General features: G+C 42.1%; 1 protein-coding gene across 1 annotated transcript in view; it reads right to left on the reverse strand.

Moving 5' to 3' along the window:
• Positions 1-5,465: 5,465 nt before the first annotated feature.
• Positions 5,466-18,251, reverse strand: part of SHH (sonic hedgehog signaling molecule) — a 44,277-nt gene continuing 31,491 nt past the window's right edge. Inside the window, exon 3 of the mRNA XM_086941485.1 lies at positions 5,466-7,359. Coding sequence (XP_086797611.1) covers positions 6,632-7,359 — 728 coding nt within the window. The 3' untranslated portion in view covers positions 5,466-6,631. The remainder of the gene's footprint in view (positions 7,360-18,251) is intronic.

Genomic DNA, 18,251 nt, shown 5'->3' on the forward strand with positions numbered 1-18,251 from the left:
ATTGTTCCCTGGTGTACTAAATGCTTCTTTTTCTGCCTTGTTTTTGACTGTAAAGTGTGTGTGTATTATGCAAGGAATTTTTGTAGTGCGTGCCAACCGTGCCTATTCCCTGTTTTTAAAATGCTTGCTGACAATGTCTATTCTCTAGCCCAATGTCACAGAGTTTCTTAAATACCAGTTTTTAACATTGTATTCCCTGGCAAGCTAAGGGGATAGAGACTCCACTCTTTTAAGTGATAATGGCTTGTCTGCAGGTGTGAATGTGATGTTTTTAAAAATGTTGGCTTTAGTAACGTTTTCCTTTAGGCCATGAATGCCAGGCATATACAAACGAGGGGTACTATTGTCTCTTGTTTGTATCTGCACAACCGTCAGCAGGCATTTGACGGCAGGCCCTTCCAGGATGGGATTAAGTCTTTGGTGTCTATATTCCCAAAGCGGTATAGCATGAACTGATGTTTTAAGGCTGGTGAAAAATGGACTGACATGTACTCATGTCGTCTTAAGCTTTCATAGTTACTTACTGCTGTCTTTTTGCAAAGAAAATCTTATCATTTATATGAGACAGATATCTGGTGGAAGAATTGGTTAATCGACAAAAGGTGGCTTTTTCCATGCTACTGATCCATGCATCTCAGATACCTAGTTTGTCTATTGCCTGTCCTAGATATGCTCCCCAAGAAAGATTGTGTTTGTTCCTCTGCTGCACCACCCCATTTCCTCTGTTAGTGCTGCCTAACACAGAACCAACGAAACCTTCAAGTGGAGAGGGGATGTAGCGTAATAGCCAGAGCTGCCGACCTTGGAGCTGGGGAACCAGGCTCAAGTCTCAGCGTCGACTAAACACCCTGTGATTCTGGGAGGATCACTTAATCTACCTGGGCCCACCAAAAATTAATGTGTCCTTAGAGCTCAAGCGCCAGTGTAGATCATTAAGTACCTGTGCTGAGCACCAGAAACCACTGTCTCAAATTAAACACTGGCTGAGCCTCAATTTCCATCTAACATAGGTTGTTTAAGGAGCATATCTCAAAGCTCTGCAATTTGATGATGGTGTTCATTCTTTGTAGCTTTTGATTTTTTAAGCCAAATTCAAGTCGACCTGAGCTGGAGATGCTGCTTTTGCAGTGGAAAAGACAGATTTATGGGCTTTTGGTTGGAGCTTGTTGAGCATTTCCGTTTACCTGCCATGCATAATTTTCATACCGTATGCCACTGTTGGAATGAATTGGGCTGCCATTATGGTTAGTAGGTGAATGAGTGAAAGGCAACTGAATTTCTTTATTAGTAATTTAAACCCAAATATTAGCGAGTGTGCTTTTGCCTGTATGGCAGCTAGGTGGTGTTTAAAGGACATTTGATGTTCCATATTGATTTCCAAATACTTATATGTGGTTACAACCTGTGTCTTTTGTCCTCAATGAGCCAGGTAAATGTCTTATACTTAGTGCCGACCAGACAGACCACTTTGCTTTTATTTAAATTCAACTCTAAGTCGTGCTGGTTCATGTAGGCTTTTAGTGCGTTCATATTATGTTGCAGACCAATTGGCGTTTGGCTAAAGACGACAATGTTGTCGGCCTACTGCAGGCATATGATTTTCTGTGTTGCCATGGTTGGGGGATGACTTTTCTCTTGTGGAAGATGGCTTTCAAAGTCAGCTAGGTACAAATTAAACAGAATTGGGGCTAAATGCATCCCTGTTTCAGGCTGCTCATAGTATCTATTTTTTCATGACTCTGCTGCCGTCTCCTATTTTGACCTGAGCCCAAGTCTCTTCATACAACAAATTGATTGCTCTTAACAAATAAATTGGGATGCCCCAGTCTGCCAGTTTTGCCCAAAATGGCCACGCTGGACTCGGTCAAAGGCCGAATTGTGGTCAAAGAAACATGTGAACAGTCGGGTTTTGCGCTGTTTCGCTTTTTCAGCTAAGATGGCAAGTGCTGTTAAGTTTGTGATCGTCCCCATGCCTGGGCTGAACTCTATTTGGGTTTTTGGAATCAGGTTTTTTTTGTTGACCCATGACACCTATACTTCTGTTCTACGTTGATGAGTGCAATTAGCCTATAACTGTGATTGCCACTATTGTTTTTACTATTGACTGCAATGGAAAAGTTTTGCAGTTTGGTTTTGCATCGATTTAATTTTGCTTCTAAAATCCATATCTTAATTTATACTTATCTGATTGACTTTGATTTTGGTGTCTAAATTTATATAAAAATGTGCTTTAATTTCAGAAATTGGTGTTGGATTTCTTTTGAGTCATCTCAATTACTTAACGTCCATGTTGGTACTCTGAAATGCTTAACACATATTTCTCTAGTAAAGCCTGACTGGTCTTCTACCAGGACTGAGCTATGGATTTATTATTGTGTATCCAAAGACCATCTTTGGGGTATTGTAAGAGTATTGTGGTGAAGCTTAACCAACATCACTTCATAATGCTCCACCTACCCAATCGACTGATATTCCATCTGAAGTCATTGAGGAGCCAGTAAATCGCCATAATGCTGGATGTGGCAACCCAAGTCATTCTTTCCTTTTGGAGCTCTGATCATACAGCAGTTCAAATTAACTGGCTCCATAAAATCTAGAACATATAAGTGGCGGGGAAGCTGTCCCTCACTGTGGAACACAAATTGGATACTTTCAGAGCGGTCTGGGCCCCTTTAATTTTTTTCCTTTAATCGGAATTCCACAAGACGATTTGCCCCAAATTATTCAAATTATTTTGCACAAACCCGTGACCCACAGGTGGATACAACTAACAACCCTTATTAGAAGCTGCTGCAGCCCATAATCTACGACATAGACGTTCCCTTACCATTGATCTCACACATAGGGAGTGCAGGTATAGACTAATTTGCTATATAAGTGCTATGAGTGACCCGAAATGAGTGGCGAGAGGGAGAAGTAGTTTTATGTTATTGTTTGCTTGGTCTATATTTATCACGCTGGCCCACGGGATGGAGGCAGTAGTATTGGGAGTTCTTTAAAACCTAATAAATAAAAATAATCTATAAATTGTTGAGACCTTCCCACTTGTTTTATACTCCTCTAGGACTTTACTAGCATTCCAATCATCATGTCCCCCTTTCCAGCCCAATCCAATATCAGCAAAGGACATATTACAGGGCAGCCAGTGCACGACTCACCCATGGAAAGCCTTTCTAGCCTAATAGTTTTCTAAGGGATTCACAGAAACTTTAAATGCTATTTTGAGTACAACTGGTAAGAGAAAAAGAGGGAACTAAATAATAGCAGACATTAAAACAGTTAAATATAGGCACCCTGGTGTAAATTCAAGGTGATTAGAATTGGCTTATAATGGCATTAGCTTCTCAATGGTGTCCAATCGTGTTATTTGCTTTCACTTGGTATTTTAATTTGGCCATCAGGTGCCACTGCGGTTTCCAAAGTAGAAGTTCAAAATCAGTAACATATTTGTTGCAACTGTAGCCAAAAGAAACCATTTTCGAATTGGCTGACTCTATTCTCCCCTAGGAAATGCTAAGTGGCACATGTTGTCAATGGGAACTGGGTCCCACATTTACTAAGGCTTTGCACTGTTGAAAACCAACACAATGCTTCCAATTGTATTTATTATTCAGCACAAAGGGTGTTTTGGGCTGAAAAGGCTCCCCTTTTCAGGGCAAAGACTACCTTGTGCTGCCTCGCATCAAGGGGCCATTACTGGGGCGTATTAGTGCAAACATGCATAAGCTTTGACGCATGATCTACTAAGAGAGACAGAACGGGTGGTGCATCAAAAATAATGCCTAGTCGAAGCAGGTGTTAGCAATAGGAAATGTTTAAATGTAATTATGTATATATCAGTTACATGTGTGCTGTAGTGCATAGCACTCATCCAATGTGGGGGAACCTTCTTGATTTATCAAGACAGAAGAATCTATACTGGAGGGAACACTTTAAGTACACACACACCTGTACTATGGTGCAAGGCTCTGCATAGTGCAACGAAGCCTTGCTAGACTGCCAGTGCAGGGGATGACAGCTGCAGCAAGCCACTTTTGGTAGGCATGGCTCTCTCCTGTGTTTCCCACTTGTGCAATGCAGCGCAGCAAATTGCTATGCTGTGTTACGTGAAAAAATGGAAATGTTTGCCCTGGTGTTAAGGGACAGGCGCATGAAAATGTGTTTACTAAAAGTCTGAGGGGGTAGATTTTAGACGCCATTTTCTTAATTACTCTTGGTAGTAGTTTGCAAGTACGTACAACTGGACAGAGGATGTACATCATCTCCGAATACCACAGCTTGGTTGCAAAGGCAGTCAAACAGATAAACATGTGGTTAATGCAAGTGTATAGATGCTAGCTATAAGCAGGTTACATGCGAGAAAATACCTCCGATTCCTTCACCTGCTATTACAGAGGGCCGGGGTTCAAATGCAGGAAGCTGTGATTCACTAGGTTACCTATTGGGTATGAACTGAGTGTATATGCCTTGCGTTACACAGTGCTGTCTTGCCCTGCATGGTGACCCCGATGGCATGCGGCAAAAAGCTCTCAGATTTCCCAACCTCATCAGCCAGTACCTAATCCAGTTCAGGCTGTGCATTCTGGGACTTTTAGTCGTGGTTTCATAATGGGAAAATCGAGACGTCAACTCCCATAATGCAAAGTAAAATACCCGGACTGGCAGAGGTACTCCCTACACATGCGTGCATGCCTCACAGCTCCCTGGTTCAGACGTCCACCACCCATAACCCAGTGCTACGCTGCTTGCCACGCCTGTCATCCCCACCTGCTTACAGCAGAGGGGAGTTTCGATGAAGGGGAAACCCGCTAAGCAGGGCAGAACTGCGATTCCTTGTGCAATCATGGCAAATGTAGAAAGACGGTGAGCTGAAAAGTTCGGGTGACTCCTAATAGTACTTTCCGGTAGCAACTTGCGTATACACAGAAGGACTTTGGAGTATTTGCACGATGCAGATGCACTACAGGGCGCCTAAGGGGCTTGCAGCCCAGATGGGCACTATGTGTACCTAGAAAGAGTTGTAGTTGTAGTTTTCGGACCTCTGGCTGCATTTCTGCCATCCCCTTGCGAGACACGAATTCAATAACTACTGTATTGGTGCAATAATGGCGACACGTTTTTCAACATAACTTAAGAAATCCCTCTTCTCGCTGCATAACGAAGCCCAACATGATATACAAAGTACCAAACAGTGAAAAGGTGAAGCTGGTCAGCTCGCGTTCTCACAAAGAGGCGGGACACACTTTTATTTTCATGAAAAGAGAAACCTGGACCTCTAAACAAAATGAATTTAGATAAAGTAAAAGGGAAATTATAAAGTAAAGTGCCCTTGGAAAACAGGTGTTTTCGAAAATATTGTCGGGTCAAACGTTGGCACAATCCGCGAGACCCTCGAGAATGAAACGCTCAGAACAAATCATTGCAAGTGAATTCAACAACGGGTAATAAATCAGGAAACAACGGGATTTCGTAGTTATTATATTCTAACCAGTTTGTGCATGGCACATTTTATTACTATAAAACTATTACAAAATATTCAAAAATACATTTTAGTAAATTTACAGCAGTTATTCCTCAATATGTTTTATGCAAAACGTATTTTTAATCCCTCTGTACAAACTACAGTCTTCATCCTTAGGAATTCGTCACGATATGTGCGCGCTTTTTAAAAATATTATCTTCTAATAAACTCTCTCTGAAGTTAAAAATAACAGTTACTGTCGGCAAATAACAAGTTTTGTAACAGTCTTAACTTTGCAGGAAGTGGCCAGAACGTTTTGAGAGGAAAATATTAAAACACAAATAAGAAAAAAATATATATATAAGAGATGTAGTTACGTTTTCAAAACTATGTTTTTAAATTAAAATAATATATTCTCATATTTTACACTATTTCAAAAACGAAATGTGATTCGGTAAGTAATGATCTCTCAAAAAAATCTAATTTACAATTCTGTGTATAAAAATATAATTTATGGACCCTCGAGAAATATGTATTTTAATACGTTTCTTTAACCGACAAGATATATGTAGATAAATGCACGGTATTTTTGTTCAGCTGAAAGTTTCAGGACATGAATGACACATAGAAAAATAGACTCTGGGAATTTTTTCCTGGCCTCGCAACCCACTTCCTTTGTGTGTTTCCAAGTGCGGCCAGAAGAAACAAAGCATAACTTGACAATAAATTATCGACACAAAGAATTAAAGGCTCTGGAAGGTCCCATTCATATCATTAAAAACATCAATTAAAATAACAAACAAATAAATATCTAGGGTGTACGGAAAACGTGAAAAATAAACCAAAAAAATAGGCCTAAAACACAACACAAAATGAAATCGTCTGCCGTACTTGTTTACTTGACGTCTGTTTGGAGTGTCCCGCTTTTATTTCTATTATGTTAGCGCTTTGAAGAAATTGGCTTTCAGCTGGGCTCATCTGGCATTCTCGAAGAAATAAATATCCAACAGGCAAGGGAACAACGGAACAAATAAAGACTGCAACAATAAAGGTATAAAACATAACAAAGAAAAACAAACTTCCGGGGTCTTTGTTTCCGTAATGTCTACTTTGGACAGTCCTACTTTTTTATTGTTCTGAAAGTCTTTAAACTGGCTCCCAGGCTGGTTTTCAGCTGGCCTTTGCTGCCATTCCCAAAGGGTGGATAGTGTCCTCCTGTAACACCCATGTCCCTAACCGGTAGAGGATCTCCGAGTACCAGTGCACTCCCTCTGCCTGAGAGGGCGCTGGCGGGGAATGGCTGGAGTAGTCTTGGGGGGAGAAGAAAGACAAGACCCCTAAGCCCACTCTCAGAGGGGCGAAGGCCCAGTGCGCCCAGCTGTGGTCCTCTATGACCGCGTAGCAGGAGGCCAGCACCCTGTCTATGACCACGGTCCCGTGTGCAGTGACGGGAGCGTAGGCCCCCGTGGCCTCCTCCAGGTACACTCGCTCCACCGTGGCTTCCCTTAGCCCCCGGCCTTCCCGGTCCACTGTCAGCACCCGGTACCCCGGCCGCACGCTGCTGGCGAACGTGGAGCGGAAGCTGCCGAACGTGGACCGGAAGTCGCCCCCGCTGTCATTTCCTGGGTGCGCCTGGGCTACAAAGAGGAGGTGAGCGGCGGTCAGACGGAGCCTCTCCCGAGGCCGAGAGGTCTCTATCACGTAGAAGACTTTCCTGACCGTCTCCTCCTTATCCATGAACAAAAGGAAGTCGCTGTAGACCAGCTTGCCCTGGACATCCGCGGCGAGTACCCTGTCCCCCGGCCGCAGGTTCTTCACGGGAATCCTCGCCCCTTGCTCCAAGGTCACCGTGGCAGAGCCTGGAAAGCAGCCTCCCGATTTTGCAGCTACAGAGTTCTCTGTAAAAAAAAGACAAAATAAACGCCTTTTATTAAAATTGTTTCACCTAAAATGTGAGTTAACACCTGTTCATTGTTTATTAACAGAGCGCATCTGCCTTGTTATTTTAACTATAGCCCACACACACCGGCACATGTGGGACTATATATAGATAAAGGAAAGCCAAGGAAAGAGATAACACAGGAAAGAGTCAGAGTGATATAGAACATGGTGACATGCAGAAATGCAGAGAGGAGCGGGTATACAAATAAAAATGTGTAGAGAGATAGGGAACGCTGGAAGAAAAAGAGAGAAAGCGAGAGAGAAATAGAGGTTGCCTCAAAGACAGTAAGATGTAGATGGAGACGACAAATAGAGATAGCACAGGAGATAAGCAGATAAGAGACCCAGTGACAACGTGACATAGGAAGACAGATACACAGGCAAGGGATCACAGTTAGAGAAATAGATATACAGAGGAGTGAAACGCAAAGACAGGGAGAAATTGATAGTGAGAGAAAGAGACAGACACGCTCAGGCGGTGTCATAAGTAGCTCGGACTAGTTGCAAAAGGCATATACTTAGGCAGGAATTCTATGTTATTCGTGCCTTATCGTACATCATTACACTTTACAAATGCATTTAATATTTAAAGTTCCCCATTGGTGTAATACATGTGCGAAAACAATTAGCCGTAGCGATTACATGCACTCTCAGACACGGATGAGCATATAACGCAGAGCTCAGCTGATGGGTGTATCTGTTAGATAAACACACGGAGCGTTAACTCGTTTGCAACAACACTAATGACGTCCCAGGGAAAGACAAGAGGGCGAAATTGGATTTTATTGATTCGCTAACGGCTTTATCGCACCTGCTTAGTAAGTTAAACAGATCAGAGGGAGCTCCTGGGAAATACATGGCAACAAACAAGCTCTGCGCCTTGTGTGCAGAGGGGTCCTGGCGAGCAAACAGCACCCCTGGGCGGCGCTGCCCCCTCGAGTCCGGCCCCGCTAGCGCTTTGTTTGCACATTCTGGGCGCGATGAATACATCAAGTAGTGCAGCAACTCTCCAAACATGCCAGTGAATTGGCAGAGGTGTGAAAATCTGCCGCTCCGAGCAGCCCTTGTGTGGGCGCCCCTAATTAAAACCCAATAAAGGGTTGCCATTGTCGTCACAGGCTCATGCAATAAATGGAGACACTCTTGGAAGAGAGGGGCCACTTCCATTTTCACTCTCCCATTTTCTTTCTCCCCCTAACTCCTGTTTGCTCAGGTGCACAGCCCCAAAGTGCCAATTCACACACATCCCCTCCAAACCCCTGAGCCCCACAATCCCTGTTTGCACAGCAGGGCCGCATTTCCAAGTCACTTCAGACGAGTATTTGAATTTTAAATGCAAGAGCTTGTTTCCAAATACTTGTTGAAGCCCCCATCAGTCTGCCCTCCGGGCCCCCCGTCTCTCATCCCCATCTCGGAGACAATAATTCAGGCCTTTGGGGGGACCCTGTCTTTGCATTCCAGGCTACAGGACTTCACTTTCTGCAAACAGAGATGTGCAGGGAAGACTCTGCTCGCCTCAGAACTGCCCCCTTTTAATCTCCTCATCAGATTCCCCGTCATGACACGAGGTCTGGACAATTCTCATCAGACTGAGGCAGCGGGGTGCCGGCCGAGCCCCCTCCACCCCCTGGAGTACAGTCACACGACCCCGCACGACACCTTAATATTGCCCTCCGTGGCTCGGCCTGTCTAGAATGCTAAACAGGAGATTTAGATCCCGCAGCGAAATAACGCGGAGGCGGATTAAGATGTTCTTTTGGGCGGTGAGACCTCGCGAGATTCATAATTAGTGACAACCTAGGACCGTCTTTACCACTGGGAATACATGTCTGAATCAGGTACATGCACAGATACGGCTTAGCTGAACTTATGAGGTGCCAGGTAGGTGAGTGCATGGATGGATTAATTTACACACTGCTTCACAAATGGTACATATCCCATGTTTAAAATTTAGACAGAGAGAGGCATTGCTGATAGGCCTGCAGGCAGAGCTAGATTGATGAGAATGGCTGGCTAACTGGAAGGTAGACACATATACATTTAAAGTACAAGCAAAATACATTTTTCAATTAAAATGTTATTGTTTACAAAAAAATCAACTATGCATAATATACAAATGTGTAATGTGTTCCTTGGTCCAGCAAAGCCACCTTATAGTTCTGTTGGCATTTACTAGCCTGGCACCAGAAGCAATCAATAGCATTAACTCACTATACTGCAGAGGTACCCATTATGTATCTTTTAACTTTGTACACATCTACACGCACAACACACATAAACACGCATACACAGATGAAAGAGAGGGTGTATAATTTGTAACTGTTTATATTGGTCCGATAATTCCACCAAGAGGTTCTGAGCACAGTATCTATCTATCTATCTATCTATCTATCTATCTATCTATCTATCTATCTATCTATCTATCTATCTATCTATCTATCTATCTATCTATCTATCTATCTATCTATCTATCTATCTATCTATCTATCTAGGGAAATTGGGAGAGGGAGAGAGAGAGCAAATGAAAGAGGGAGCAGTGAGTGTATGTTTGATTAGTATAGATGAACTGAACAAATTAAGCAGCCAAATTAACACTCTAAAGAGGGTTACATGAATGAGCTCTCAAAACCCAAAATAAATAACATAGAAATAAAACCTAAGCCCACTGTTAGCAACCCAAACCCGCAGCAGCACAACATGCAAAATATAGTGACTTTAAGTTGTGTTTCTGTATTTTAGTTAGATGTTTTATAGTGAGCCCTGATGCTGCCTTGTGGCCACCAGAACACTACTTTAGCACCTTAGTGTCCACCATTCATGACACTTGAAAGTTTGTTACTTTGTATAAAAGCACAGTAATGGATGATAGACAGACCTATATGTGGATATAGACAGATAGATAAATGGATAGATAGATAAATTGACGGGTGTATTTTTTTTGAGGATGCCAATATATTGTTGACAGCAGAGATTTGGCCTCTGAAAACCTAGGAGCGTCCATTAGAAGCTGGCCTTACTGGTTTTTGTCAGATGGCATTTTATTTGGAATTTGGTTACGCCAATATACAAGGAATTTACATAGTCCAATTGTGAACCAAGTAATGCTAAGACTGATAACTTCCTTACTTTCAAAGGCGAAAAGGGATTTTTTTTAGATAATTTCTGTCAGATGTTCAACTGGAGACTACCCAGTGGACCTGAGATAAAAGACCGAGTGAAGGGGGAAATTGAAATCCAGGTTCCTTAGTCATTTAGCTACTGAGAAAAAAGACCACTTTCTGTTGTCCTGCAATCACCTGTTACTTTGTGTTTGCACAGCACACTTCTGCCGTTGTCATGACCTAACCGGCTGCATGTTTTCTGGAAGGTGACTTTCTGCTTATGTGTGTAGCTTCCAGCAGACCATAGTCAGATGAACATATCCCCTATGCATTCCGGTGTTTCTCCTTGTCCCTATATTTCTGTGCCACTACGAGTCTGTGTCTTGAAGGGCAGGGGCGAATGCCTTTTATTCCACTGGACACTTCTCCAGTGGGCTGAACCCCTTGGACGCTGGTTATTAAAGTGCAGAGCTGCTATTGATGCCTCTGTCATAGTACCCAGCACCTGGGGTTGATTGCATCAGGCAAGAGAAGGATTCAAGCGAGAGAGAAGGAGAGGATCGCAGTGGGAGGAAAGAGAGAAAGTGATCAGAGAGGATAGAAGGAGAGACTGAGAATGGATAGAAAGAAAGAATTTGAGCGAGAAGACAAAATGAGCTGGGCAGGTTTCAGCATTTATGCCAAGGCTGCTTTTGGTTCTCCAGTCCCACCCTGTCCAAGGGTCACTGGCACCCTAGCATCTTCCATATTTCCTGATGTCCATCTCTCCCTGTGCCCATTGCTTGATTTGTAAAACAATATGTACAGGACCCCAGAGTTTTCCTTATTGACCTTCTGTTGGTGCTGCCGCATGCTAGCGTTGCAGAATACCAAACCTACTTAGCCGTGAGTCCTCCTCATACCTCCCTTTTCAAAACCCTTGGCTTTCTATCTTTTTATCTCACTTTTGTGATTTGTTTTTGTTTTTTTATCTCTGCTGTCCCTGTTGGTTGTTTCTTTTTAGCATATCTCTCCCTTCTTCTTTATTTTGTTTGTGCCTTTCTCTATGTTGCTCTAGGCCAGTCTGATGATGAAAAGTAGGTTATGGTCCTCAAACATAGTTGCTAGTGCCCACCACATGCACAACTGTCTGTGACTCGTAGTGTTTCTGACTTTAGAACATCTTTTAATATGTGTGTCTAGCAGTGACCATGTATCTCAGTGCCTATATCTCCCACTGTTAGTGTCTCAACTGTCTCTCGCTCCCCAGAGTCTTTCACTGTCTCTGGGTGTCTTCCTCAGTTCATGTCTCCATGTGTCTCTTGTATCTCCTTGTCTCTGAATCTACAAAATGTCTGTGTCTTCCAGTGTCTGTTGGCTATCATATCTCTTAGAGTAAGTGTCTCCCAGAATTAATGTCTCCCAGTGTCTTATGTGTACCAGTGCCAATGTATTTCCTATTTGTTTAACTCCGCACTGTCTTCTTGTGTCTAAAACTCAACAGCGTCTTTACAGTGTCCTCACAGGTCTCCCCTCTCTCTTCATGAGGGCCCCCGTATTTTCACGGGTCTCTGATGTCATTCCACACCACATCACACCACACCACACCACAAACCACCCCACCCCACACTACCCATACCATACCATACTAAGTCAAGCCATGCCCTGCCATACCATACTAGATGTATATGTGATATGTGTACAGTGCAAACCTACCTGAAAGGCAGCATAGTGTTTTATTGTAAATTACAACAAAAACATTTACGAAACCATAGTGCACCATACCATACTATACATCCCATCACATTTAAAGGTATGTTTTTATCATACTATGCCACAACATACCATACCATAAACTAAAATATAGGACTGGACTGGCCACCCTTTAACTTTGTTTTTTCCACAGTAGGCTGCTAGCTAGGAGGCTGAGTTTAGAGGAGGATGTGCTGTGGTAGCCCATCCATGCCCCTGTGGGTACATTCTAGTCGTAATCTCCTTCCGTGTGGGGCTTGTTTGAACATTTTGTCTGAACTTATTTTGGTTTCCATTCCCGCCCTGCTACCATACTGTACAATACCATCATACTATACCATACCATACCATACCATTCCCTACCCCATACCAGTGCATACCATACCATACCATACCATACCATACCAAGTCAAGCCATGGCCTGCCATAGCATAACTTGCCATGGCATACCATACAATTCCATACCATGCAATGCTATACCATACCTACCAAACCGTTCCGTGCCACATACCATAGCATACCATACCAAGTCATACCCTGCCATAGCATGACATACCATACCGTACCACATACCATACCATTGCATGCCATACCATACCAAGTTAAGCCATGCCCTGCCGTAGCATACCATATCATGCCATGCCATACCATACCTACCAAACCGTTCCGTACTACATACCTTACCATACCATAGCATACCATACCATGCCGTACCATACCATGATTGTCTTGCTATATTTGTGTATGTATAAGGTACTTGTATGAATCAAAGCTAGACGAACTTTAGCAGTGTTGGATTATGTACTACAACACAGCACACAATGTCATGTAAAGCTATGCCTCGTCTCATTATACCATAACATACCTACCATACCACTGCATAACGTCACAGAGCACACCACACATTGCACCACACAATACCACTTGTGCAAATACAACACTAGAAACTCATCACCTATGCAGATAAAGAGTTGTGTTGCATGTTTGAAGTTTTCCACACGTGTTTTTTCTCAAACACTCAAATTAAGCAAGCATTTAACAAAAATGCACTTTTTCAGTAACCCCGGACTTAACTACATTTTTCGGAAGTCGCACGTGGAGCTCAGACTTGAACAGGGCGCGTGCGCCGGCCGCCACTTCCAGGCCCAAGAGCCGTGACAGCGAGCAGACACTCGACAGACAAACAAGGATGTCTGTCCAGACGGCAGAGATGAAAGGCCGCTCATATTTTGACGGCCATTTACATGTTTTTATATGCAATTTAGACAAAAAAAAAACGCGCAGGCCCGGCCGGGTCCTGATGGAAATTAATGAAACCGGGCCCATAAATGAATCAGCCACTCGTCTTGAGCAGTTCGGACGTTTGAGGGACTGAAACAATGCGCTCGCCTCGGCCGCAGTGGAAATTAGTTTTCGCCAGACCGCGGTAATTGTGGTGGCAGGGCAGGGCTTCCCCTTGTAAAGTCAAACTACACATCTCGGCTAATCAGAGCCCTGACGGAGCGAGGCATCGCGCGGGGGCAGCCGCCCCCTGACTCATTTACTAGCGAGGCAGGCCAATAAAGCTTGCGGTCAGCTTCCAAATTAAAAAATGAAATAAATATACGTTTGACAATATTGCTCGCCTTCCGCAGGTCCGAAGTGATGCAAACCATGAGCCGTCGGCCTCTCAGCGGATGGGACCTGCCTCTTCCTCCCAGGATAGGGACGAGGCCCATTCATCCTGCATGTTGAGCAGCCCACCCCATGCCCCCGCCGGGACAAACTAATTTTGCAGATATAATTTAACAGACCCAGCGATATTTTAATTAACTGTTATATGAGTGTTAAGTTATCATCAAAAGGAAGTGGTCCAAATTGAAAACATGTTCCTTTTACGGTCAGCTCCGCGTCTTTTATAAGAGGCCTGTGATATCTCAGGGAGGTGATGTTTGATCCTTTACTACTGTAGAATTTCTCTGCCTTGCATCTGTGGGCCTGCCTTTGTAGAGCATATTGGCAAGTGTAATGAGACACACACACTTTACTTGCTTTTCTGCTTCTATTGCACACTGCTGTTTTTTTCAAAACCCATATATCACGGGGGTGATCTTATACAGTCAATGATTTCCCAACATTTACATAAATGCAATAATATCCATATTATGGATTATTTTATCAAATGAAAACGCTTAGTCTTACAATGAGCTCCTTCTGACCTATTTAGTCTCTAAGTATGGCAATCATTTTGGACACCGAAAGTGTCAATAGACACTGTTCGGCTTCATCACTGCCTCTTTTAATTAGGATTATCTTCAGAAAAGGTAGACACAATTTGAACATTCTGGTAGCAGTCACCGTCATTTGTTAGCTGAACATGGCAGAGAGCAGCTCCGAAACCCATTACTTATAAACACAGTTGACCTTCTTAAATACAGTTTAATGTATAGCAAACTAGTTAAATAGTATAAAGCAGTATCATACTGAATAATCGTTTCATTGTTTATTTAAAAAAATCACCTTTTCAATGAGAAGCGCAGGCCCGGCTGACTAAGTGGGCCCATTTTAAATTGACACTTGGGGTCCCCTGCCTGCAACATGTCAGCCCATATTGTAACTGAGGATGTCCATGGTTTAATATACCACTAAAATAAAGACAACAAAAAGCATGAAAATAACCCCTCAGCTACTATAACACTGTGGGGACCTTGGGTGGGAGACAGTGCATTTGCTGACCAGTGCCAGGCTGTCTGCAGCTGAAGCTACACATTTTAAAAACTCTCCATCCCAGAATATGCCCCCCTAGAAACTGGTGAACAATTTATTTGAAAGGGTCCAACGCCTCAAAACCCAGCCATGTGTAACAGTACAAAAATAAAGATCTGATATAAAAAGTGTGTAATGTGTAACACCAGAATAAATATGTACATAACTAATAAATGAAACCTAAGTTTACTGTTACCAATCAATACCCACAGCAGCACAACCTGCTACCCTAAGGCATTGCTCTGAATGAGTTAACGTTGGATTTCTGTATTATTTAATTTTGATGTCATATAGGGAGCTATGACACTACCTTGTGCCCACTTCAGAGCATTAACTTGGCACCTTAGAATCTAACATTCCTGACGTTTGAGACTTTAATAGTACTTTCTATAACACACATATTTCACTATTTTGACACTTCGTCAGTTATAATTGTTTTGTCAGCACCTAACTCATCCTGAGCCCTTTTCTATTCAATGAATTGCTTTGTTTTCTTAAGTGAATGATGGCCACTGAGTAGAGTTAAGTAGCACATAGTTTGGATTTATGCACAACTGTCTAATGTCAAAAAGATAAGACTAGTGATTGCATCAACCATTTAGTATTCTTTATATTTGTGTTGTATTTTGTATATCAATCCACCTCATTGCAAACTTCCCGGTAATTAGGTTGAAAGGGAGACATGCATGTCCCATAATTGAGGTATCAGTCATATTTTCTCTCTGCACCATCATAAGCATTTCTATTGCTCAACCAGGGGTGTGCTGTCAATACTGTATCCCTTCTGTTAGTTTCTGGAAGTAACTCTGCTGACTCCAAATGTCTTTTGCTGCTGAGAGAGGTTTGCGGTAGTAAGTGTCAGAAACAATATTTCTGCTATGACTTTGAAAAAAGTGTAATACTTGCTGGTATGTGACTATTGGTAATCCTTATATTGGATCAGTACTCTTCAATGTATTTAACATAATGATTGTTTTATGGATCATATGGGGTTTTTCCATTGTTCTTCCACTGTGTTCATGCAAGCTTTAAATGTATGTTCAAGAAGAATTAATATGGGGTTGTTTATGCTCCACTGAGTACTGTCCATGGCACTATGTATCGTTAGTAAAATAATGTATATCTCTGTAACATACAATTGAGGATTCTTTCAACAATTACTTTGTAATCAACAGTTTGATCATGTACTGGTCCTGAAAAATATGTTAGTTTAAGGGCCATCTACTGCTGTGAATGTCAATGTGCATGGAAAGTGTACATATATAGATTTACTCATCCTTCACTATGTATTGCACATTACGGTATTAATGCATAATGTAAACATTTATTTTCTACAGGTTTAATAGGCATATGCACGTCACAGTGCAGGGATATTGATGGGATCTATAGTCATCATTTTGGTGTGACATATATACACAGAAAACAAAATCAGATGTTATTGTTTTTTGCTAAAAACGTCATTTATCATTATATATAGATAGTAACCAAACATGAATCGGTAATGCCTTTGTTGAGTATTGTACATGTTCACATACTCCAGGTATTTAATGAAACTGAGTTTCTTCTGTCCATGCCAAAATTCTAGATACATCTTGACATGAATTATGTGGGGCAATTCACAAAAGCCTTTATATGTAAAGGAAGTCGTTTTACAGGAGTACTCTTTTAAGTGCTAGTACATGTTTTAGTGGATCAGCCCAAAATGTCCAGTGCCCTGCTAGTCAAAGTAAAAAGTAAGCACAATCCTTTCTATTTTAACTCTTTTTATGGATATTCACTGACTTTTCACATTTTATATGTTTTGGGGCAAGCGCTTGTAAAAGTATGCAAAGTTTTACTGCAGGCGCAGTAGTTTATGTACTCGCAAATGCTTTTGTGAATTGGCCTGAAAACGACCAAATTCCTATTAGTAAAAGTGCAAAAACGCTCAATCCTTTCTATTTTTACTAATTTTTTATGAATATTCCCTGAGTTTTCTCATTGTATATGTATTAGGGCCAAGTCACAAGGGCTTGTAAGAGTATGTAATGGAGTCCTACAGGAATACTAGTTTAGGTACTGTTAGATGCCTTTGTGAATCAGCCCAATGTGTATGTCATGTTTGATGCAAACATTTTTGAAGTGGCTCATGAAAGGGTTTCTGATTGAAGCTCATAGTTAATCATATCTGACTTTGGAAAACTTGCTTTAAAGTATGAAATCCTTGACCAATGTTTGGCAAAAGTTACATGTGTTGTCATGGCAGCATTCTGATCCCTATGCCTATTTGGATAATTTTAGTCTAAGACTACCAAAGTTATGGGTCAAAACTGGATTTCATATTTCCTTTGGAAAGTGAAATGTAAACTTGTTGATAACGGTGCAATGTGTCCATATTCAGATAGATTAGCTTTCTCTCCTATATCCTCTAAACATGTATATGTACAGATGTTCCATTTCTTCTTTTTTTTTCTTTTTTTGACCCCTTGCTCCTAAGTTCTCCGCCCAAGAGCTACACATAGAATGTGTTTTTTAAATGCGCAACCAACGTAATTAAATTCTCCTATATTATACACATAAAATATATGTATTTCCAAAAGTAAGTATGGTTTACAATGGTAGATTTAATACCCTACAAATGTGTAAGGCAAGGAAACTGCATTTTAGCCTTGACATTACTTTATCATAACTTGTGCTCTGTACAGATTCGACATTTGTTTTCTATCTGTATCCGTCCCTCCGCCCGTTCATCCATCCATCCATCCATCCATCCATCCATCCATCCATCCATCCATCCATCCATCCATCCATCCATCCATCCATCCATCCATCCATCCATCCATCCATCCATCGCACCACACACAGATGCACTCACACATATTATGTAAAGTTGTGCAAACTAAAACTTATGAATCTAATATGCAACTCATGCCTCCCACATGCCACCACTTACAACACCTTAAATTAACACAGGGTATGGCTGTCTCACATATACTTAGTAGGACACAGGACATAAACAACAATGCAAGGCCTTTGGTTACGTGCAGTGTTGGTTTGAGGGCAGGGCTAGTCCTCCAGCCGAACTGTGTGCCAAATCCTCATGTTGACAAAACCCCCTGCAGAAGATCTTTGGCCATGCTCAAGATCCAGCTGCAAGTCCACAGAGCTCACTGTCCTGGCCAAGAGTTGTGATTTGAGTAGTGTTAGAAATTGGATTTTTGGCAGGCTAGGGCATGTGCCAAAGCCAGGCAGAAACCATCACTCTAGTCCGGATGAGGGAGTTACACTCCTAA

Source organism: Lissotriton vulgaris, chromosome 10 (genome assembly GCF_964263255.1).
Source record: "Lissotriton vulgaris chromosome 10, aLisVul1.2, whole genome shotgun sequence".
Lineage (NCBI taxonomy): Eukaryota > Metazoa > Chordata > Amphibia > Caudata > Salamandridae > Lissotriton > Lissotriton vulgaris.